This window comes from Cupressus sempervirens, chromosome 7 (genome assembly GCF_028749045.1).
Source record: "Cupressus sempervirens isolate cs-2001-9-10 chromosome 7, ASM2874904v1, whole genome shotgun sequence".
NCBI lineage: Eukaryota > Viridiplantae > Streptophyta > Pinopsida > Cupressales > Cupressaceae > Cupressus > Cupressus sempervirens.
Genome location: NC_143124.1, coordinates 625,730,734 through 625,755,449, shown reverse-complemented (window position 1 = coordinate 625,755,449; position 24,716 = coordinate 625,730,734). Strand labels below are relative to the sequence as shown.

Genomic DNA, 24,716 nt, shown 5'->3' with positions numbered 1-24,716 from the left:
ATTATACCATGACTCGGTATGCAAATCAACTGCCCTTGTGACTGCTTCCAAGGAAGGATCCTGATGGTCATCCCAATCTACTAGATTCAACTCTTTTCCTTCTGTTGTATCATAATCCCCTCTCAACACATTACCATCGTCTTCCAGTTGATCGGGAATATCAAGGCCTCTCCATTTGATATCCCTCATCATGTTCACCAACAATTTTGAGAAAGCTAGCTTTCTCACATGAAAGTCGTCCTTGGCATTGGCCCAAAAGTCTTCAATAGTGGGAACATGCTTAAACGCATTTCCATGAGATGCCTTGATAAGACCATTAGGATCAAATTCTTGCCTTGCTCTGTACCACTCTAGATGATACCATTCCAATTCCTTCTCCGCAGCTGCAAAGGCGGCCTGATTAGGGCAACTATCATTGCCAATTTCGATTGAGAAGGTAATCCCTGCTTTGCCTTCATTTCTCATTATTCTATCATAGTGCTCAAGTTTCCTGGCCAATTCCATCAAAACTACCTTGTCGGATGGGTATCTTGGAAGCCTCTTGGGACAAACTGTGCTCCTCGCTACTCTAATATAGGTGAATTGCAGAAATTGGATGAACCAACTCCCAAACTTCTTTATCTTTGATTCTGCTTCCGGTGAAAGTCTCATAGTAGGTGTCCCTTGTAATACCCTTACTGTCTTCATGGCAAAGGCGTCACAAAACATTTTGTAATCTTTGTTGTTGTGCAAATGAAGTTGTGGATAGCATTCATGCCCCAAATATTGCCCTGGCCCATTGCCAACTAATCCCATATAGAATTGTTTTTGTTTTTGCACGGTTCTAAGTTGCAACTCAAGGTTCTTGCTTATGATCCTAGCCCAATCAAATCTTCTTTTTCCTTTTTCAATTTCATCAATGAAGAATTACATCCAGTTTTCAAATTGCGTACCTTGAGCTAGGCGAATGATTCGGCTGAGAAGCACAATGAGATCTTTGTATTCTGATTTGAAGTCCGCCACTATAAGCTTTGATGACTTAGTTATGCCCTTCTTTCCTTCGTGTAGCCAATCCTGCTTTAGATGTGTGAAATAGGCCTCTTGGTTATCTTGAAATGATTTGGCTGCTTGATCCATCATCACTACTGTCATGCTCTTATATTGGGGAACGTTAAATGTTTCTTCAATCGCTTGTCCGCCAATATTGGCCAATACCCTCCTTCCCTTCATAAAAAATGATGGATTTACTGATAAGATCAAACTTGGATGCGCATTCCATAACCAATTCTAGACACGGCAATGTGGGAGGAATAGTTGCTGCATGTACAATTCCGCTTCTGTATATCTTCTTTGCTAAGGGGGATTGTTCTCCTTTTAGTCTGTCCTTTATTTGTATCATGTTTACTGTATCGACATTGGTATCGGTTATTCGCCTCATTTTTGAGAAGAAAGTTGTTTTGGGCATCATATCCTCTTTGTCTTTCTTAGTGTTTGTTCCCGTAGGATTCTTGCTTGCACTAACATCTACCATCTCATCAACCTATGATAGGATGGTTGAGTGGTGGATAATGAATGCAAGAAGAACCAAGGGAGACAATAACTAGGCAAGAACGAAAGAAAGAAATCAGCTTAAGGACCCCTTTCAACTCTAAATGATTTAAAGTTACCTTTACCAATAGCCAGATCTACTTTTTAGAATTTAGGATTAGATTTCGAGAATTTCAAACCCCTTGCAAATCAGAATTTTAATCCTTTGGAATTGTCCACCATTTGCCCAAAATCAGACCTTTGATCACAATAACCTCCTAAAATCGCCCGAAATGAAGGTGCCCAAATAAAATGGATCTTGCTGCTTTTGAATAAATGATGCCAAGGATCAGATCTGAAAATGAAGAAGATATTGCCCATAACAGTCCATAATGAGGTGCGCCAAAACCCTAGATGCTTGCAAAATCGCCAAGAAAAAGTGCAGATTTTGCTCTCAAAAAATCACTAAACATGGAGAGTTCTGCCCTAGCAACAAAGAAATCTGCCTTAAGAAAAAAAATGCCAAGGGATGGAAGAGCTGCTCAAGATAAAATTCGCTCAAAACAAGAGAAGACTGCCCTTGCCAAAATCGCCAAACACCAAAGAGGAGGAAGATGAGAAGTGAGGAGAAAAGAGGAAAGAGTTTCCTCTTATACCCAATTCTCCTACTCTCCATAGCTAACCAACAGGGACCCTGAGAGCACGAAAATAAATAAATTAGAACACAAAACTGGCCCCCAATTAAATGCTTGGCCAAAAGTTAACTTTGCCAAGATGAAAAAACCAAAATTGCAAAAAGAAAGTAAATAATGCCTTGGAGATGCTAAATATTTCCATTTAATGATGATTTAACAATTAATATGTCATTAAAATTGGATTTTGGCTAGTTAAAAGCCATTTTTCAATATTAAATTACCAATTTCATTAAAGGCTTAAAAATTTTCAAGGCAATATTAATCCATTTAAAGTCAACTTTTTAACAATTCAATTCAAATCGATTTTGCCAAGTAATTTAAATTTTGACAAAAATAAAATCATTTCTAGAGTTTAAAATCGATTTTGCAATTTGACTTCATCTTTACAAAAGAAATTTTTTTTTCACCAAAGAAATTCGAGATTTTCCAAAACATTCAAAATTTAACAAAATTTCACCTTTTGAAAATTATCCGAATTTACAAAATTATAGCCAAATTTTCAAAAGAAATTGTCTAAGTACAAATTTTACAATTTTATTTTGTGTTGTTCTTTGAAAATTTTGTCTGGCCTAAAGATGAAATTGGTAATTTTGCAAGATCAAGTTGAAACCGGGTGAAAATAAACCTAGCCCTCTCCCTTTGGCCCTGAAGGTGTCCAAGACTCAAAATTTTCAAAAAAAATGAATCAAATTTTTTTTGGACAACTCAAAAATTTGCCAAGGCAATTAGAAGAAGGGGGTCCCCAAAGTCTTGGGGCAATGGTGTGAGAACCTCACAACAAACTTAGTAAACATTAACATGTATACCACAACATAAAACCCAACACTTCGAAAGACGGCCAATAGATTATTCAGAGATCAACAACATATTACAATATATTTGCAGAACAAGCTTATTTCAAGAGTATTACCAACTATAGATCTAGAGGTAACTAAATAGCTATAAGACTAGCACATACCCTTTATCTCACACCCCTAATATGTAGGAATGTACAGCACATGAAATCGTCTAATGGTATTACAAAGCCATGGGCTAAAAACCACTTATAAAGAGGTGTTATCTGCAATCAAAGATGCTTATGATATATCATTACAAACATCAAAATGTGTAACTCCCTTTTACAACTCATTTACGTGTTCAACTCATTTTTACATTTCCTATTTCAAAATACCAAACGCTATAACTTTTGAATAGGGTGTTTTATTGACAAATAGTTTGAAGTGCGAAAAAACTCACAACATTCTTTATTACCTTGGGCTATGTAAAGATACTAAATGGATTTTTGGTTCATACCATTTGTATCTTACTTAAAGTAACAAGAATCGTAACCGAATCGGAATTGGCAAGGCCGAATCGAATTGTGAATCAACCATGATTTGGAATCGAATTAGCTATGAATCGGCAAATTAATTTTTTTTTTAAATTTAGAGATTTTAACAATTTAGAACTTATTTCATGCACCCTTAATTGAATATAACTTAAACACACTATAACATCATAAAATAGAAGTTAAAATATATAAACATGGAACATAAATGATAAATCCATTACATACGTAACTATGCTACATGTAAAATGTAAATTGTAAGTTGTAGTTGAAGTAAATAGAAATCATATGATCATAATGATTCAAATCATAGAATGTATGTAAGATGGAGATCCATAAGACATCAAATCATAAATGTATTTAAGAATCTAAGATGAAGATCCATGAGACGTATATCTATCAATATCTGTAAACAAAATGAAAAAACAAGGCTCTAGCGCAAGCCTCATCATCATCCTTATCATTATCCTCAAGCTTGGTCACAGCCTTAGCCTCAGTCTCTGAGTCTCCAGTCTGCCTTCTAGAAAGGCGTCTATGGTAGGTCCTAAAGGACTGTCGAACCATAGCCCCCGCATGTAAGATGGGCTCACGAACAACATCACTATAGCCTGCGTTTGTGTGTGCACATCTACCAATGCGTGAACGTGCTCTAGCTACCTCCTCTATCATGGCCATGACCTCAACCTCTCTATCCACCTGGTCAATCCACTCATGGTCTTCCTCAGTGAAGACTAGATCCACAGCCTCAGTGAGCCACTCTGACTCTAGATTAGTCTCCTCCAGAATGATTGGAGAGGAGTCAGTGCCCAAAATCTGTTTGATCCTAAGACGAAGGTTGTAATGAACAAAGACAAGATCATTCAACCTCTGCACAGTCAACCTATTTCTCCTCTTCGAGAGGATGTGTTCGAACATGGACCAACTGTGCTCACATCCAGAAGTGCTGCTTGGCTGACTTAGAATACGAATGTCAATTTTTTTGAAGTTTTGGGTTTGTAGGCCCAAACATTTGCCACCATCTATCTGAAATAAGGGAAAACAAAAGCAATTAGTCTCATTCAAAACTTTAAAATTACATAATCAACAATTAAAATACACAACTTATAAGTCATAAACTTAAGATTCATGAATATATTATTTTTACCTGGCTGTATTGTTGTCTGAGCCTCTATGGCCATCTTGCCAGGGAAAAATGGCCCTTATATATTATTGAACTTGTCTAGCTCAATGGTTGTAGCTGCACTATCCTCATCACTACTCAACCTCTGGATCATTGTACATAAGCCCGTGAGAACCTCTTCATCCACTTTGAAGTCAGGACAGAAAGGAAATGCTGGATTCAGATAGTAAGCTACTGCATGGATGGGTTGGTGGAGTTGATTTTGCTAGCTCCTATCAATGATCTCTCAAATAGGGGCATACTTCTCCTACACTCTTGCATACTGGGCTCTAATGGTCTCCTTGGCCCTATCCATGCCGTCATATATGTAGCCCATAGAGGGCTTCTCCCCATCAATAGTTCATAGGAGAGATACAAGGGGCTTAGTGACCTGCATTTAATGTAAAAAAACCATTTGAGTCAAAACTTAAATATAAAATAATATAACTAAAAGCAAAACTAAATCATTAACCAATTAAATAATAAATATTAAATAATAAATCGTAAAATATTAAATGTTAAACAACAATAAATTTACCTTAAGGATTTCTTTAGCAGGTTTCCAAAAACCAACATCATCAAAGATGCAATTCACCACATCTACCCTTGTAGTGGTCGTAGCATAGGAAGATGTAATCCACTCCCTCCCAACAAACATGCTCCTCAAATCATCCCTTGATGTCAATAAGGACTGTAGTGTGATGAAATTTGAGGCAAACCTCGTGATGCCTGGACGAGCTAATTCCTTGCGTTCTGTGTAGTCCCTCATTGTGCTAAGGACGAATGAATAATCGTAGATAAACTTGCATATACTTTTTTTTCCTTTTCAACACATGATTTGACCCATTCACGCTTGGCAATTTCCTCCAACATGGGATCAAGGCAATGTGCCGCACAAGGAGACCAAAATATGGTGGGGTGCCTCTCCATCAAAAGTTTACCTAGAACAATTTTAAGTTAATTAGAAATTCAAACATGACAGAACTTAGGAAACTTAGAATTAGAAAAAGTTCAAAATTCAAATAAATTAATTTTCAAAACTTGAAAAGTTAAAAGTTCAATTGCAACAACATAACTTGCTACATTATTCGTCACCACCTACACCACATGTTGTTCCTCCACCTCTGTTATGAATTCCTCAACCTCACATAGTATGTGGCATTTTTGACATGAGTAGAAGCATCAATGGATTTGAGGAACATGGTATATCCTACAAAACAATGAATTATCATGGATCATCAACAAATTAACAATCAAAAAATCAAAAATTGAAATATTCAATCATGATTTACAATTCACAATGTATGTAGGAAAGTGGAATGATCAATCACCTCCACAAAAAAACATGAAAATTGAGGAGTGTTCTATTCTTCCTATTTGTCCAACCATCAGTCATGATGGTGGAACCCTTTTCGATCCACTCCTTTCGGTGGTCTTCAAACTCAACCTTCATATCCTGTACCATTTCATCCAAGAGATATCCACTTAACTCAGCCTCTATTGGGGCTTTGAACCTCGAACGACAAATAGCAACTGTATCTATTGGAGCCCTATCATAAATAGATTATAATTAGAAATTTAGATGACAAATCATTCTGTAAGCTTGTAAAGTGAATCTATGATTAATCAATGAATCATAAAAAAGGTAGATATAATTAAAATTTTACTTTAACCTTAAAGAAAACAAAGAGCCAATACTAGCATGTTGTGATGGTTATGTTGTTGAGTTGTTATCCTTACCATCAAGGTTCAAATCTAATGGAGATGAGGTCCCCTCTTTGTGGCCTCACTAGTTCATAGCGCTAGGTTAAAGCGTTTACCCCTATTAAAAAAAAAAGAAAATAAAGAAAAAAGAATCAATTACCTGGCTGCAACAAGTGGATTGTTGCAAAAGTACCAAAATTTTCAAATTTCTTTTCTAGCAGCATCATGAATCTCCTTGTTCAAACCCATGCCCTCAAGTGTGGGTTGTGAGCCAGGAGTAGTGCGGGGCACAAAGTAACGATCCAATTTGCTCTTCCGCACTCTAGGTTGCAATAGATTGGACTTAATCTCAGTATAAGACCGACTAGAACTAGCACTAGCACAAGTAGAAGCACTAGAACTAGGACGAAAAGGAGGCCTTGAAGAACCCTCTCCAATACAACCTACGAATGCTGATGCAAATGCAGCTACGGGAGCATGGGAGCCAATAGCTCTTAACCCTTCAAGTTGCCTTTTCTTATTCAATTTATCTTGTTCATATTTTTCTAATGCCACTAAACAAGTGCGTTTTGCCTCAGCAATTTGTCGAGTGCAAATTGTAATATCATGTCTAGGTATAGTAACAATGTGGTATTTGATTCTATAAATACCACTGGATTTTATTTCTTTACAAAACATACATTTCATTCGAAATTTGTTTCTTCCAGGAAAGTCTTTGATATATTTCCAACATTCATCTTTTTACCCATTGTGGAAAATGAAAGTTAAGGCTGCTGCAATAAGAAAATTCAAGTAAAACCTCAAATTTTGAAATTAATAAACAAAAGCTACAAAACAACAAACCCTACTTTGCAATTTAGTAAAACTAAAAAACATTCAAGATTTGCAAATGAACACTAAAAAAATTTAACAAAAAATGCATAGTACACAAACATGTAAAAAAATCAACACTTACCTCTTGCAAATGAGTTGAGGAGTGTTGCTATTGACTCCTTAATGCTCTCAATGCAATCTTATGTCCTTCCCAAATGGACTTTTGATCTCTTTGGTGGTCTTCCTTCTTGCTGGTTGGAAACTTGTGGTTTTTCTTTTATGTTTTCTCTCACATTTCCTTTCTTTTATTCATGCTTAACAATTAGAAAGCCCTTTGGGGTTAAAACAAAGAGGAAAGGCAAAAAGAAAAAAGAAAAAAAGTGTTTTAATTAAAAAATGACTTCACTTATTGCCTTGCCGCACAGTCGATTCAAGTGATTTTCGCTTGAATCAGTGATTCAGGAGATTCACGGCAAAATATCACCAAAATCTATTCACGACTCCAAAAAAATCGGCATGCCTAAATCAAATCACCAAACCAGCAATTCTGGCGATTATTGAAACTATGATCTTACTAATAGAAGTTACTCTATATAGTTGGTATAGACCTTATTGCAATATTAGTTCAATTGTGAATGCATGTTTGTTGTATGAATATTGGGTATTTGGATGTATGTTTACAGTCTGAATTTCCTTTGAAGATTTTACTATTTTTTTCACATTCTAAGTATTTTGATTAAGTATAAATCCTTTTATGGGATATTTTAATTTGAATTATCATCCGTTACTATCATTGCCCTTAAGAGTTATCATCTTTGTCTCTCTAAACCCAAACATTTTTGCAATTTATTTCCAAAGATGTTAGTGAAGTGAGCATGGAAATTACATTTTTAGTGTAACATGCTAATTTCCAGTAGCCAATTAATCCATTACTTAAATGAAATACCTTTACAATCTTAACCGAATGAAAGCAGTGACAGTTATAAAAATTACTCTCCACATTCACAAGAAGGGGAAATATGAGTTTAATGTAATGTTCCTGAACGGTTTCGGAAATGTTCCCAAAAGTTTCGGAAAATTTCCTGAATAGTTTTAGAGATGCTCCTGTGCTACGCGATCTCAACTCGTGCTGCGCAGTTACTGTCCGTGCTGTGCGGCCACTTTCACGAATAGTTTTGAAGATGCTCCAGTGCTGCGCGACCTCAACCCATGCTGCACGGCGTCAGTTGCCTGTGTTGTGCTGCTACTGCCCGTGTTGCGCGACCATTTTTTGTGTTGCGCGGCTACTTTCCCGAACAATTTTAGAGATGCTCCTGATGATTTATGCTTTGATACCACTGTAATGTTCCGACTAGCTCTGAAACCAGAATAGTCGTACGAAAATATGAATGCACAGATTGAGAGGTTGTACAGGCCAAATTTGGAAGGCAAAATGCAGAGCCATATGGTGTGGAGATTGCTAGCCGTACAGTATGTAGAGGCAATCCGTATAGAGGGAGGTTGGGAAGTCGTATGGTGGAGGATAGTTAGCCGTACGGTGTTTGTAGCAGGTTGTATAGTGAGAATAATAGGCCGTATGGTGGCTCAAATGGATAACTTGAGGGCCCAAGCCGTACAAGGCGGTGAAGGACAGCATGGAAGGATGGATGGGTGAGGAATGAGTAGTGCGGAATCACACAGTTGGCGATGGGAACACAATGTTGCTCATACACAAAACACAGAATGTTGATGGAATCCACAAAATAATTGAGACACCAAAATGGAAGTGCACAGAACAAAGAATAGATCGAACCAATAGTTATTCACAATATGATGGTGCTCCGACTTGCCAAATCCGAGCGAAGTAATACACGCGACAACGGAATAGGGCGAGGGTTGAATCTCACCAAAATTGCACTAGCCAAATAGGGAAGATCTTTCACTTCCGAAATGGCAAACAATCGAGAACTCCAACAAGAATTTGCAGTACAGAGAAAAATAATCCAAAGCATACCTACAGACTACCTACAAGCCGTGCTTAAATACCCGTCGAGAAACTTTCCGAGGGTTTACAAAGATAGTTGAGGGTGAAACAAACTACGGAAACAAAAATAAAAATGAGTCCGAGATACATTAAATCAATCGACTCGTGACAAAAGTTTAATTAAATACATTTATTTTATGACGGGGACATTATAGTCCTCCCGTCCCAAAATTTGCTTGTCCTCAAGCAAATGCAAACCCAGTTCTGGGAGACCTTCCGTAATGAGCTCCTTCAGTTCCGAGTCAGGTACTAAGTAGATCTTCCCATTGAAGTAAATGATGTCATCAATAACCTTGTATCTTTCATCGTGTACATAACCATCCATCAACTCACATGCAAAAGTGTTCTTAGAATAGTCATTCAATAGATGGGCTTGCCAATTATCCAAGGAATACGGTGAGGTGTTGACTATCTTGTTTTTACTTGTAGCATCTGGGGCCAAATCTTGTTTAAAAATTGCCTCCATCTTCTTGGTTGTGACTTCCCTCGATCCTTTATTTGACATTCCTCTGAGCAACACCTTCTTGCGATCCATCTCGAATGAAAAGTCCATCCTTTTGAAACTTTGAGTGTATTGGTCAAGAGTTTCCAACCACTAGATGCCCAAAATGATATCAGTATCAACCAAATCTATAACAAAGAAATCATCTGCTAGGGTATGCCATGGAAATTTGTAGCCGTGGGATCACATGAGTGCAAGGTAACAAGGTTCCTCCTGCAACCTTAACCTCAAATCCTTCGTGCTCAACTGCATGCAGTTCTTACTAGTGACCAAAAATGAATTGATGAAATTGAGTGTGACACCACTATCAATCATGATTGGGACTTGTTTTCTGTGAAGTGTGCTGCGAACTCTGAAGATACCACCTTTAGTTGGTGTAGTGAGGGTAGCAATGGAACCCCCTTTTTGTATCAAGGCATTTATTCTCTCCTGCTGGGTCATTTCTTCGTTAGTTGCTGAAGGTATTTGTTCTTCGTCATCATCAGGCATCACCTAATGTAATGAATCTTTCCCTTCCCGAGGCAGCGATGACCAGGACCCCATGGTTTTTTGCACATGAAACAGAGCTTTTTCCTCTAGAGTTTTTGCCGACAATCTTCATCAAACTAATGTTTTTTCTAAATTGGCTCCTTGTCTTTGTCTTCTTGTGGGGATGGTGTTGGTGTAACTGCGTGAGTTTTGGAGGAAGATGCGGCCATGTCACACACCTTCTTAATAGCTTCGTTGAGTGTACCTGGGTTGAACCCTTTGATCCACCCTCTCAAAGGTTCTCTCAGCCCATCCATGAATAACACAATTCGACGTCTTTCAAAGATGTTTGTGACTAATACAAATAGCCTTTGGAACTCAGTGACATAGTTGTCTACCGTGCCCATTTACTTTAGCTGAGCTAGATCTTTGAAGTTTAGCTCAAGATCCTTCCCATTGAAATGATCAATGAGTCTCTCAGCAAACTCAACATAAGAGGTCACTTGGTTGTGACCGAGAGTGACCAGTCCATGATGCCACCACTCATGCGCCACTCCTTCTAGATGAAGTGTTGCGAACTTGATTGCTACCTCTTCGGGCATTGGATTGAGTTGGAAATAGGTATCTGTCTTTAGGACCCACGACTATGCGGTAATGGCTCTGGATCCATCAAATGGCGATAAGTTAACCTTTCCGATCTTTTTCCTGAGATCATCATTAAAATAACTGCGATTTCTTACGCTAGAATATCTCATTCTTAGATCAACATAGTCTCTGTAAGATATATCTCCTTCCATATTTGCGTTCTGCCAATCTTCACGAAGTTTTTCTTGCATTTCCTCAAAAGCGGCCTCTCTTCCTTTGTGTGGTGCTTACGTCCTTGGAGGGAAGATGGGTATTGAGGGTCGAGAGCGAGAGGGTTGAAAGTTTGTCCTTTCGGAAACAGAATCGTCGCTATGCCCATTTTGTTCTCCTGTTGTCTTTCCCTCGATCAATTTTTGTAGAGTTTCCTGCATAAGCCTTTGGGTTTCGTTGATTTACATTTGATTTCTGTTCAAGTCTCTTAAAAGATTCATGAGTTCTGTTGTAGGATCCTGATGATCTACCATTCTATCAATAGGGTTATTTCGTCTTCTCCTCTGAGTATAAACTTGCATTCACTTCCATAGGTAGGCAAGATCAAAAGCTCTGATACCACTGTAATGTTCTCAAACGGTTTTAGAAATGTTCCCAAAAGTTTCAAAATTTTTTTTGAATAGTTTCAGAGATGCCCTTGTGTTGTGCGACCTTAGCCCGTGCTGTGCGGCCACTTTCCCGAACAGTTTTGAAGATGCACCCGTGCTGTGCGACCTCAGCCCATGCTACGCGGCCACTGCCTGTGCTACGCGGCGTCAGTTGCTTGTGCTGTGTGGCTCCTGCCTGTGCTGCGCGACCACTTTCTGTGCTGTGCGGCTACTTTCCCGAACGGTTTCGAAGATGCTCCTGATGATTTCTGCTCTGATACCACTGTAATGTTCCGACTAGCTCTAAAACCAGAATAGTTGTGTAGAAATATGAATGCATAGACTGAGAGGTTGTACGGGCCAAATTTGGAGGGCAAAATCTAGAGCCGTATGGTGTGGAGATTGCTAGCCATACGGTATGGAGAGGCAATCCGTACGGAGGGAGGTTGGGAAGTCGTACGGTGGAGGATAGGTAGCTGTACGGTGTTTGTAGTAGGTCGTACAGTGAGAATAATAGGCCGTACGGTGGCTTAAATGGATAACTCGAGGGACCAAGCCATACAAGGAGATGGAGGATAGCATGGAAGGATGGATGGGTGAGGAATGAGCAGTGCGGAATCATACAGTTGGCGACGGAAACACAATGTTGCTCATACATAAAACACAAAATGTTGATGGAATCCACAAAATAATAGACACCAAATTGGAAGTGCACAAAACAAAGAATAGATCAAACCAATAGTTATTTGCAATATGATGGTGCTCCAACTTGCCAAATCCGAGCAAAGTAATACATGCGACAACGGAATAGGGTGAGGGTTGAATCCCACCGAAATCGCACTAGCCAAATAGGGAAGATCTTTCACTTCCGAAATGACGAACAATCCAAAACTCCAACAGGAATTCGTAGTACAAAGAAAAATAATCCAAAGCATACCTACAGACTACCTACAAGCCGTGCTTAAATACCTGTTGGGAAACTTTCTGAGGGTGTACAAAGATAGCCGACGATGACACAAACTACGGAAACAAAAATAAAAATGGGTTCGAGATACATTAAATCAATCGGTTTGTTACAAAAGTTTAATTAAATAGATTTATTTTATGACGGGGACATTACATTTAACTATAATCTACAATTCATAAAATTGAATATTAAAATAACATTTCAAATCTAGGTTCATATGAAATACAGTTAAAGCTATCACTTCTATTCTATTTCTTACTCACGATTATTCAGTGAAACCAATTCCTAACATCTAATTTAAAAAAATAACAGAATTTAATTACATATCTACATAGATCAAATGAAATGCCGGATCTTGAAGTAAGTACTCGAGAAAATGTCAATAATGCCCTTGCGTTGTGCAAGCCTTGGCATATAGAAGAGAGGAGAAGCATTGCCATGGGCTTAACCTCCCAACCGTGGACCCCTAAGTATCCCCATGCAATCTCTACCAAGAAAGGTCCTCCCTACCTCTGGATTAGGCTTGGGACACCACTGTCTTGCCACTGAGCATCCCGGTGTTACGAGTGTCGGCTAGTAAGCTAATGAGGTTGTTAACACCTTCCATCAACCTATCTTTTAACTGCTAGCGCTTTGATTTTTAGTGAACACAATAACAATCATGCCACTAACCTACCTTGGTCAAGGATTTTGGATGGACATTATATAAGCACAATCACCCACCGCTCGACTTCACAACAAGAAAATATACAATGGACTACCATGACCTGACTTAGTTATTTAGATATGATTATTGTTACTAATTAATGTTTACTTCTTCTTGTAGGGTTATTTCCATCTACACCCTTCATCTCGACCACATGCTAGTCATCATGGATGAATCTTTGGGTGATTCCTTAAGTGAAATCTAGTTTTTGAATATAGACACTGCCACCTCATTATGCCTAACCTGGCTTATGGCCTTACAATCGAGAAATATAATTCTTTCAGATTGTTCCACTATCATTTAGGTGCTGTAGTCATCTCAAAGGTATATTGACAAGACCCTTGTACAAGCTGACACTCTTTGACAAAGATTCATTAAATCATACTCGAAACATTTTCATGGACATATTCTTTCCATCCGCATGATGACTCATATCGATATAGGAGAGAAACAAAAGAATAAATACACAGACTGTGAATCATTTCAACTCTGGATTAAAGAAAGATATTGATACCTTCTTTGATAGGCAAATTAGATAACTCTATTGTTTGATTTCTAAAAAACATAAAGATAAGAGAGTATAATCATGATTTGAAAATGTAAAGCTTGACTTGAGAACTGTATGCAAACAATCGATGCTGAATATGTCCGACACTTTTGTCCAAGAATAATTGCAAGGCTTCGTCTTGTAGATTGACGCTAGTAGTCTTAGCCAATAACCAACTCACTTAGAGTAATTGATGGAATTGAATACACACTTAGCTTTGGAATAAGAACAAAAGCTATGGGCGAACAAATATTTCACAAGGAGTAGAAAGTAGAAATTGAATGACAAACCGAAATGGAGAAGTAATAATAGTAACCCATCGCTGGGAAGTGAACGTAGAATGCAAAAGCTCACCGAATGCATGCTAAGTTACCCAAGAAGTTTGAGGTGGGAAGGCGCTCAACAAGGCCATTAGTTAAAAAATATAAATAAATTATGATGAACCATTTAACAATTATAAGGCCCTATGGAAAAAGAATCATGAAAGGTGGCCACACATGAAATAATATTAATCCTTAGCCAAGGTGAAAGAATAACAAAAACTTCACCCTCTTAATACTTTAATAAATGACATCGTCATACTTACCTATACTCATATGCACATGTACACATACATGCATATATGCGTAAATCCTAAACATAAGTATTTTATGTATACGTTCAAAATAGGCATATACATCTTAATTGGCTTACGCATATATACATATGCATGTACATGTTTTAGTATATATAGGTATCATGGTTCATTATATTAAAACATGCTTTACACAATAGAAGGTTCTCAAATTATAAAGGTAACAAATTTGTTAATGCTTAGTGGTTTTTCCTTTATTATTTAATGATTATGATAATTGGTTAGCTCATGGTAGTCCAAGGTTTTCTCTTGCTTGCCAAGCCGTCTATACTTAGCCAATGTAGTTAGATTCCATACTTGATGGTTCATCAGTGGATTTTGTGCCCCATTTGTAACTATCATTTTGGCAATATTTTTCCCCTTCATCATGCGCTTACAAAAAGGAAAAGTCCTAGAGTAATAACATATTTTCAAAATATCACATAATAATTATTCAATTTCCATGCTATTCATTTTCAATTTCAAGCATAACAACTAACTAGCATGTCATATGAAATTCATGTATAACAACTAACTAGCATGTCATATGAAATAATAACAAACAACCAGAAACTCCATTTCACATGATCAAATGTTTCAACAACTTTACCGACAATTGACTTCAAATGAATTCTCAACGACTATGAGATTAATTTTAAATTAGGCAAAAATTTGGGATGTAACATGCACTCCCCCTTGCATTTCATTGTCCTCCATGAACTTTGTAAAACAAAGAACACATTCTAAGTGAAACATAAATAAATCCATAATGTAGTTAATTTAGAGTTCTTTCATATGGTTTAGGTTCATAACAAAAGATGTGGAAACTTCTTGAAGATCTCATTGTAATCTTCCCAAGTTGCATTTTTTAGTATATTGGTCTCATTGGATCTTGCACTGGGTTATATCTGGATTTTGCACGTGAAGCTTACGCACGTCGAGTATTTTGAGTGGCTCTATTTCCACCACCATCGAGTCTCGCACCTGCAAGTGATTCGAGTCAATAACATGCTAATGATAGTTATATATTTCTTAAGGTATGACACGTCTGGCAAGGGCTGGAGGTAGAGCAATTCTATAGGCTACTGGGTTTATGACATCTAACACCTCAAATGGTCCCACATATCTTGGGGCTAATTTGGAGATTCTACCAAACTTGATAGTGCTCTTTTGTGGTTTAACCTTCAGGAGGACCTTCTCTCCTACTGGGAACTCTTTAGTGATCCTCTTTGCATCTATATAACACTTTTGTCAGTCATTTGACTCCTTGAGTCTCTAACGGATTTGAACTACTCATTCCTCCATTTATAGAGGCATCTTGGGCCTGATGTTGATTCGGTCCTCAATTCTGTTCCAACTCACAGGTGTTTTGCACTTACCACTGTATAGAGCCTCGAAGGGTGCCATCTTAATAGTAGACTCGTAAGAATTGTTATAGGCAAATAGCACCAGTGGAAGATACATTTCCCATTGATACTAATGATCCATAAAATATACCCTTTGGAAATCTTCTAGTGCTTGGTTTACCCTTTCATTTTGATTGTCACTCTTGGGATGGTAGGCAAAACTGATATACAATTTGGTTCCCAAGGCTGTGAATAAGGTTTGCCAAAATCTGGAAGTTATCTTGGTATCTCTATCGGATATAATCTTCTACGGGACTCCGTGGAGTCTGAAAATTTCTCTCACAAACTTGTGAGCAATTTCTACCGCTACATCTTTTAGGTTACCTTGTATAAAATGAGCCACCTTGGTTAGCCTATCCACAACCACCAGGATGGTATTATGTTTGTTCTGGGTCGTGGGTAGCTCTTGGATAAAGTCCATGGTGATTATTTGCCATTTCCATTTTGGAACCTCATTTGGGTGTAATAGCCCAGCTAGGAAACAATGCTCTGCTTTGACTCTTTGACACTAGAGGCATCCTGCCACGTATTCCGTTGTTTCTTTCTTTATCCCTTTCCAAAAGTACAAGGATTTCATATCAACCAACATCTTAGTCACTCAAGGGTGTCCTGAATATGGAGCAACATGAATTTCTCGTAAGATCGTTCTTCGAATTTATGGATCCTTGGGTATATACATCCTACCTTTATATCTCAAGAGCCTATCTTCTTCTAGTTGGTATCCTCCATATCTGGGGTGTTGAGGATCCCTTTGAAGTGCTTGACAGATCTTGTTATAAAGACCATCTCTTGGCAGACATTGTAGTACTTGCTCTTTGTGCCCAATATTTATTGACACCATGGCTGATATATACTTTCGCCGACACAAGGCATCCACTACCTTATTTTCTTTACCTTTGATATAACTAATCTTGAACTTGTCATTTGCTAGAAACTCTAACCATCTTCTTTGACTAGCGCGAAGGTTAGGTTGGGTGAATATGTACTTTAGTCCATTATCCACATCTGTAGAGCATGAACAATGGTCACTAATTCCAAATCTTGCAGTGCATAATTCTGTTCATAATTTTTCAATTTCTTGGATTCATAGGCAATGACCTGGTCTTCTTGCATCAATACGCCTCCCAATCCTTTTCCTCATGCATTTGTTATAACCACAAATTAGCCCTTGGGATCAGGTACTCTAAGTACTGGTGTAGTAGTCAATTTATCCTTAAAGTATTCAAAGGCTGCTTGGCATTTTTCAGACCAAATATACTTCTTCCCTTTCCTTTGAAGCGAGCTTATGAGGTATGCAATTCTAGAGAAATCTTTGACAAACTTTCTATAAAATCTTGCTAGGCTTATGAAGCTCTCGACCTCGGACACACTCTTAGGCACCGACCATTCTTTGATTGCCTCGATCTTGGCAGGGTCTACTACTATTCCTTGGGCTGATATAATATGCCCTAGATACTGGATTTCCCTCTGATAAAATGAACACTAGGACAGTTTCCCATACAACTCATGTTCCCATAGTCTCTACAAGACTATCTCTAGATGTCTTTGGTGTTCTTCCTCAATTTGGGAGTAGATGAGAATATCATCTATAAAAATTAACACAAATTTGTCCAAATAATCTTGGAATATGCTATTCATGAGATTTATAAAAGCTGCCGAGGCGTTGGTTATCCCAAAGGGTAATACTGTGAACTCGTAGTGGCCATAACGGGTTTATGAATAAAGTTTTGTGAATGTCTTCTTGATCCGAAGATCTTGATAACCCGATCGTAAGTCGATCTTGGAAAATACTATTGCTCCCCTCATTTGGTTGAATAAATCATCAATTTTGGGAAGTGGGTACCTATTCTTGATCGCGACCTTGTTAAGTATCCTATAATCTATGCACAACCTGATAGTTCCATCCTTTTTCTTGACAAACAATAATGGAGCTCTCTAAGACGAGACACTTGGTCGAATGAGTTTCTTATCTAGAAAATCCTGCGATTACACTTGTAACTCCATTAATTTGGTAGTGGTCATTCGATAGGGTTTTATTTATATGGACTCCGCTCTAGGGGCCACGTTTATGGTAAATTGAATACCCTGGAAGGGGGTAGGCCAGGCATTTCTTCTGGACACACATCTTGAAAACTCTTAAGATATGGATACTTTTACTCAAAGGATTCATTCGATTTTTCTCGAATTTCCCCTTGAAAATGTGATCAACTTGATGAGTGGTCTCTATAAGCTCCCTCAGGTCTTCTATTTCTACGACAGAAATTTCACCCCCTTTTCTTCTTACATCCCTAATTTTTGATAAATTTAAAATAATCATCTCGCCATTGAGACTTCATGTGAAGTTAGTTGTTCGGTAAAGTTGTTGAGATAATTGATTCATGTTAAATTAATCTATCAATAAAGTTGAGATATTTGGTACATGTGAAATGGAACATCTGTTATTAGTTATTATTTCATATGACATATTAGCATTATGATGGAAATTGGAGAAAATGAATATTTTAGAAATTGAAAATGATTATGTGATATTTTATTTATATTTCAAAACTATGGAAACATGTTATTACTCCGGAATCTTTTTCCTTTTTGCAGGAGCTTGATGAAGTGGGTAAGTATTGCCAAAATGGGAGTTAGGAATGGGACACCTAAAACCACTGTCAAACCATCAGGTATGAAATCTAACCACCTGGAGCAAGGATGAAACAACTAGACAAGCAAGAATGCACAAAGGATGACCATGAGCTAAGCAGTTAAATTATAACATTATAAAAACTCAAATAGAAAGATTACCTTCATAATGTGAATACTGGGTATAAAATGTGTACATTTATACACACACACACACATGTATGCGAATCTCTATTTTAACAATACATACATACATACATACATACATACATACATACATGTATATATATATATATATATATATATATATATATATATATATATATATATATATATACCTACATGTAAAGGATACTCAAACTAGTATGAATATAAAGGGGCTACACTATTATTTTAAGACATGAATGAAGACTTTTGTTATGCTATTCATATATCCTGGAATATGCTATTCATGAGATTCATAAAAGCTGTCAGGGCTTTGGTTAGCCCAAAGGGTAATACTGTCAATTCGTAGTGGCCATAACAGGTTTATGACGAAAGTTTTGTGAATTTCTTCTTCCTTGATCTGAAGCTATTGATAACCCGATCTTTGAAAATATTGTTGCTCCCCTCATCTGGTTGAATAGATCATCAATTCTGGGAAGTGGGTACCTATTCATGATGGTAACCTTGTTAAGCATCCTATAATCTATGCACAACCTTAGAGTTCCATCATTTTTCTTGACAAACAATACTGGAGCTCTCTAAGGCGAGACACATGGTATAAGTTTCTTATCTAGTAAATCTTGCAACTGCACTTGTAACTCCATTAATTTGGTACTGGTCATTTGATAGGGTGCTCTTGTTATGGGCTCCACTCTAGGGACCACGTCTATGCTGAAATCGAATAACCTGTAAGGGGTAGGCCAGGAAGTTCTTTTGGAAATACATCTTGAAAACTCTTAAGATATGGATACTTTTCCTCAAAGGATTCATTCAGTTTTTCTCTAATTTCCCCTTCCTTGAAAATGTAATCAACCTAATAAGTGGTCTCTAGAAGCTCCCTTAGGTCTTCTATTTCTATTGGGGAAATTTCACCCCCTTTTCTTTTTACATCCCAAATTTCTGCTAAATTTAAAATAATCTTCTCGTTGTTGAGATTTCATGTGAAGTTAGTTGCATGGTAAAGTTGTTGAGATAATTGATTCATTTTAAATTGATCTATCAATAAAGTCGAGATATTTGGTTCATGCGGAATGGAACTTCAGTTATTAGTTATTATTTCATATGACATGTATGTTAGTTGTTATGATGGAAATTGGAAAAAATGAATATTTTAGAAATTGAAAATGATTATGTGATATTTGATTTATATTTCAAAACTATGGAAACATGTTATTACTCAAGAATCTTTTTCCTTTTTGTAGGAGCTCGATGAAGGGGGGAAGTATTGCCAAAATGGGAGTTAGGAATGAGACACCTAAATGCACTGTCAAATCATTAGGTATGAAATATAACCACTTGGATCAAGGATGAAACAACTAGACAAGCAAGAATGCACAAAGGATGACAGTAAGCTAAGCAGTTAAATAATAACATTATAAAAACTCAAATAAAAAGATTACCTTCATGATGTGAATACTGGGTATAAAATATGTACATTTATACACACATACATATATATGTACGTGAATCTCTATTTTAACGAATATATATATATATATATATATATATATATATATATATATATATATATATATATATATATATACGTACATGTAAAGGATACTCAAACTAACATGAATATAAAGGGGCTACACTATTATATTAATACATGAATGAAGACTTTTGTTATGCTATTCATATATCTTAGAATATGCTATTCATGAGATTAATAAAAGCCGTCAGAGCTTGGGTTAGCCCAAAGGGTAATATTGTCAACTCGTAGTGGCCATAACGGGTTTATGAAGAAAGTTTTGTGAATGTCTTATTCCTTCATCCAAAGCTGTTGATAACCCAATCTTAAGTCGATCTTGGAAAATACTATTGCTCTCCTCATCTAGTTGAATAGATTGTCAATTCTGGGAAGTGGGTACCTATTCATGATAGTGACCTTGTTAAGCATCCTATAATCTATGCACAACCTCAGAGTTCCATCATTTTTCTTGCCAAACAATACCGGAGCTGTCTAAGACGAGACACTTGGTTGAATGAGTTTCTTATCCAATAAATCCTGCAACTGCACTTGTAACTCCATTAATTTGGTAGTGGTCATTCGATAGGGTGCTCTTGATATGGGCTCCGCTCTAGGGACCACGTCTATGGTAAAATCGAATACCTTGGAAGGGGGTAGACTAGGAAGCTCTTCTGGAAATACATCTTGAAAACTCTTAAGATATGGATACTTTTCCTCAAAGGATTCATTCAATTTTTCTCTAATTTCCCCTTCTTTGAAAATGTGATCAACCTAATAAGTGGTCTATAAGCTCCCTCAAGTCTTCTATTTCTACAGCAGAAATTTCACCCCCTTTTCTTCTTACATCCCAAATTTTTGCTAAATTTAAAATAATCTTGTCGGTGTTGAGACTTCATGTGAAGTTAGTTGTTCGATAAAGTTATTGAGATAATTGATTCATGTTAAATTGATCTATCAATAAAGTTGAGATATTTGGTTCATGTGGAATGGAACTTCAATTGTTAGTTATTATTTCATATAGCATGTTAGTTAGACGTTATGATGGAAATTGGAAAAAATGAATATTTTAGAAATTGAAAATGATTATGTGATATTTTATTTATATTTCAAAACTATGGAAACATGTTATTACTCCAAAATCTTTTTGCTTTTTGGAAGAGCTCAATGATGGGGTGAAGTATTACTAAAATGGGAGTTAGGAATGGGACACCTAAATCCACTGTCAAACCATCAGGTATGAAATCTAACCACTGGGATCAAGGATGAAACAACTAGACAAGCAAGAATGCACAAAGGATGAGACCATGAGCTAAGCAGTTAAATTATAACATAATAAAAACTCAAATAAAAAGATTACCTTCATAATGTGAATACTGGGTATAAAATGTCTAAATTTATACATGCATACATAAATGTATGTGAATCTCTATTTTAACGTATACATATGCATATATATATATGTACACACACACACATATATACCTACATGTTAAGGATACTCAATCTAGCATGAATATAAAGGGTCGACACTATTATATTAAGACATAAATGAAGACTTTTTTTATGCTATTCATATATCTTGGAATATGCTATTTCATAAAAGTCGCCAGGGCGTTGGTTAGCCCAAAGGGTAATACTATGAACTCGTAGTGACCATAATGGGTTTATGAAGAAAGTTTTGTGAATGTCGTCTTCCTTGATCCGAAGTTGTTGATAACTTGATCTTAAGTTGATCTTGGAAAATACTGTTGCTCCCCTCATCTGGTTGAATAGATCCTCAATTTTGGGGAGTGGGTACCTATTCATGATGGTAACCTTGTTAAGCATCCTATAATCTATGCACAACCTTAGAGTTCCATCCATTTTCTTGACAAACTATACTGGAGCTCTCTAAGGCGAGACACATGGTTGAATGAGTTTCTTATCCAGTAAATCTTGCAACTACACTTCTAAGTCCATTAATTTGGTAGTGGTCATTCGATAGGGTGCTCTTGATATGGGCTTTGCTCTAGGGAGTATGTCTATGGTGAAATCGAATACCCTGGAAGGGGGTAGGCTAGGAAGTTCTTCTGGAAATACATCTTGAAAACTCTTATGATATGGATACTTTTCTTTAAAGGATTCATTCAATTTTTCTCTAATTTCCCCTTCCTTGAAAATGTGACCAACCTGATAAGTGGTGTCTATAAGCTCCCTCAGGTCTTCTATTTCTATGGCAGAAATTTCACCCCCTTTTCTTCTTACATCCCAAATTTCTGCTAAATTTAAAATAATCTTCTGGCCATTGAGACTTCATGTGAAGTTAGTTGTTCGATAAAGTTATTGAGATAATTGATTCAAGCTAAATTGATCTATCAATAAAGTTGAGATATTTGGTTCATGTGGAATGGAACTTTAGTTATTAGTTATTATTTCATATGACATGTTAGTTAGTCGTTATGATGGAAATTGAAAAAATGAATATTTTAGAAATTGAAAATGATTATGTGATATTTTATTTATATTTCAAAACTATGGAAACATGTTATTACTCCGGAATCTTTTTCCTTTTTGGAGGAACTCGATGGATGGGGGAAGTATTGCCAAAATGGGAGTTAGGAATGGGACACCTAAATCCACTGTCAAACCATCAGGTATGAAATCTAACCACTGGGATCAAGGATGAAACAACTAGACAAGCAAGAATGCAGAAAGGATGACCATGAGGTAACCAGTTAAATTATAACATTATAAAAACTCAAATAAGAAGATTACCTTCATAATGTGAGTATTGGCTATAAAATGTGTACATTTACACACACACACACACACACACACACACACATGTATGTGAATCTCTATTCTAATGTATAGATACATATATATACATATATATGTATATATATGTATGTATATATGTACATATATATACCTACATGTTAAGGATACTCAAACTAGCATGAATATAAATGGGCGACACTATTATATTAAGACTTGAATGAAGACTTGTTGCCACACTTATTCCTTTTTATACGGACCTTGGCTTAAGTTATTTATTTTTTCCTAGAGTGGTCACCTTTTTCCATGTCTCTTTTATGTCATCGGGCTTTATGTTTATCACTTCTTTTTATTCAAATTTGAATTGAAGGCCTGTACAAAGGCCATGCCACCTTAGTAATTCTTGCATAACTGAGCATGCACGCAGGTGCCTCTTGTGTATCTTTACTCGCCTCATCAAGGATACATTTAAATATATTTCCTCTCATCTTCTTGGGCACTTCTTGCAACATTATTTGCTTTTCTGTGCAATTAATTTTGGCGGCCCTGCTTTTCCTTCTCCTTCAACCCAAGTGCGATTGTATTCAGCGATTGATTTTGAGAAGTCGAGCTTGTATAAGTTTTCTTGCAGTGTTCCTTTATACAGGACGTGAAGATAAGTTGTATTCATAGGAAGGCAGTATACTCAATGCCAAATTGTTGAAATCTCCAAATCGAGCAATATCAATTTCAGGCCATGCCTTTAAATCTGGTTGCTGTTTATGTTTACAGAAGTTTGCATTTGAATTTGCTGATTCACCTCTTAGGAAAGGCTTCCATGTTTTCTTTCTTGAAATCAGCATCAGAATGATGTCAGTCCTTGTATTTCTATTAAATTGATATGAGAAAAGAGTTCTAACAATCGAAAGTTTATGCCTCTGTTAACTTTTCAAATATGAATGCACATATGTTGATCTGTCAAAGAATGCAGTCTCATACAGAGATATGGTCAATATATCTCTGAGATGGGAGCTGCCTCTTAAGATAAAGATTTCATCAGAATGTAAGCATTACTCATTTATGATGCCATAGACCAGATTGGGTGTGAAAGATGGCAAGTTATAATCTATAACCAAATATTCAATGAGAAAACATCCTAGACTTCATCCATGAGGACCAGTATGGTCGAGATGAAGGGAGTGAAAGGGACTAACCCTGCAATAAAAAAAGAACATAATCAGTAACAGTATTCTTATCTAAATAAAATAAGTTAGCTCATGGAATGCTTTGTATAAATTCTTGCTGTCAAGTCGAGTGATAGGTGATCGGGCATCTATATTGCCCATCCAAAATCCATGGCCAAGGTAGGTTAATGGCATGATTGCTGCTGTGATCACCAGAGGTCAGAGTGCTAGTAGTTAGAAGATAGGTTGATTCTAAAGTGTCCACAACCTCGTTAGCTGACTAGTTGACACAACACCAAGATGCTCAATGGCAAGACAATAGTGTCCCAAGCCTATTTCCAGGGTAGGGAGGGCTTTTCTCGATAGAGATTGTGAGGGGATACTTAAAGGTCCGTGGTTGGAGGTTAAGCCCATGGCAATGCTTCTCCTCTCTTCCAGATGCCAAGAATTGTAGAACGCAGAGATCTCAACTACTTTTATCTGGTATCTATTTCATATTTTATATCTCTTTTGATGTACCTATTATCTTCATGTACTTAATTTATGTTAATTTCTTATTTCTAGTTGTGAAGAAATTAGATAAATGAAATAAAAATGGAAAGGTAGTTTTACCTGAATGTTTTGTGAACTTAGTAGTTGAAATCTTTGTTGCCTTCTAGTTATTGGAAATGTAAGATATGGTTAGCTCGTACTTTCCCTTTCATGTGAAAAAGTAGAATAACAGATATAATTGTCACCTCCTTTCATTTGGTTAAGAATTTTGATGATATTTCATTTATTTATTAGTTAATCAGTTTTCAGAAATTTTAGCATGTTACATTTCATTTGCATCTT

The 24,716-nt window shown here is 36.7% G+C and overlaps 1 protein-coding gene across 3 annotated transcripts in view; it reads left to right on the top strand.

Annotated features, from left to right (window-relative positions):
• The window catches only part of PEX10 (peroxin 10), a 219,455-nt gene that overhangs the window by 1,357 nt on the left and 193,382 nt on the right, over positions 1-24,716 (top strand). The window contains exon 1 of one of the 3 annotated variants that reach the window (XM_089792309.1): positions 19,736-19,770. The exons of the other annotated variants lie outside the window; for them this stretch is intronic. Within the exon in view, the coding sequence (XP_089648435.1) occupies positions 19,751-19,770 (20 nt within the window). The 5' untranslated portion in view covers positions 19,736-19,750. Of the gene's footprint in view, positions 1-19,735; positions 19,771-24,716 lie in introns of those variants that run through there. 3 annotated transcript variants of the gene reach the window in all.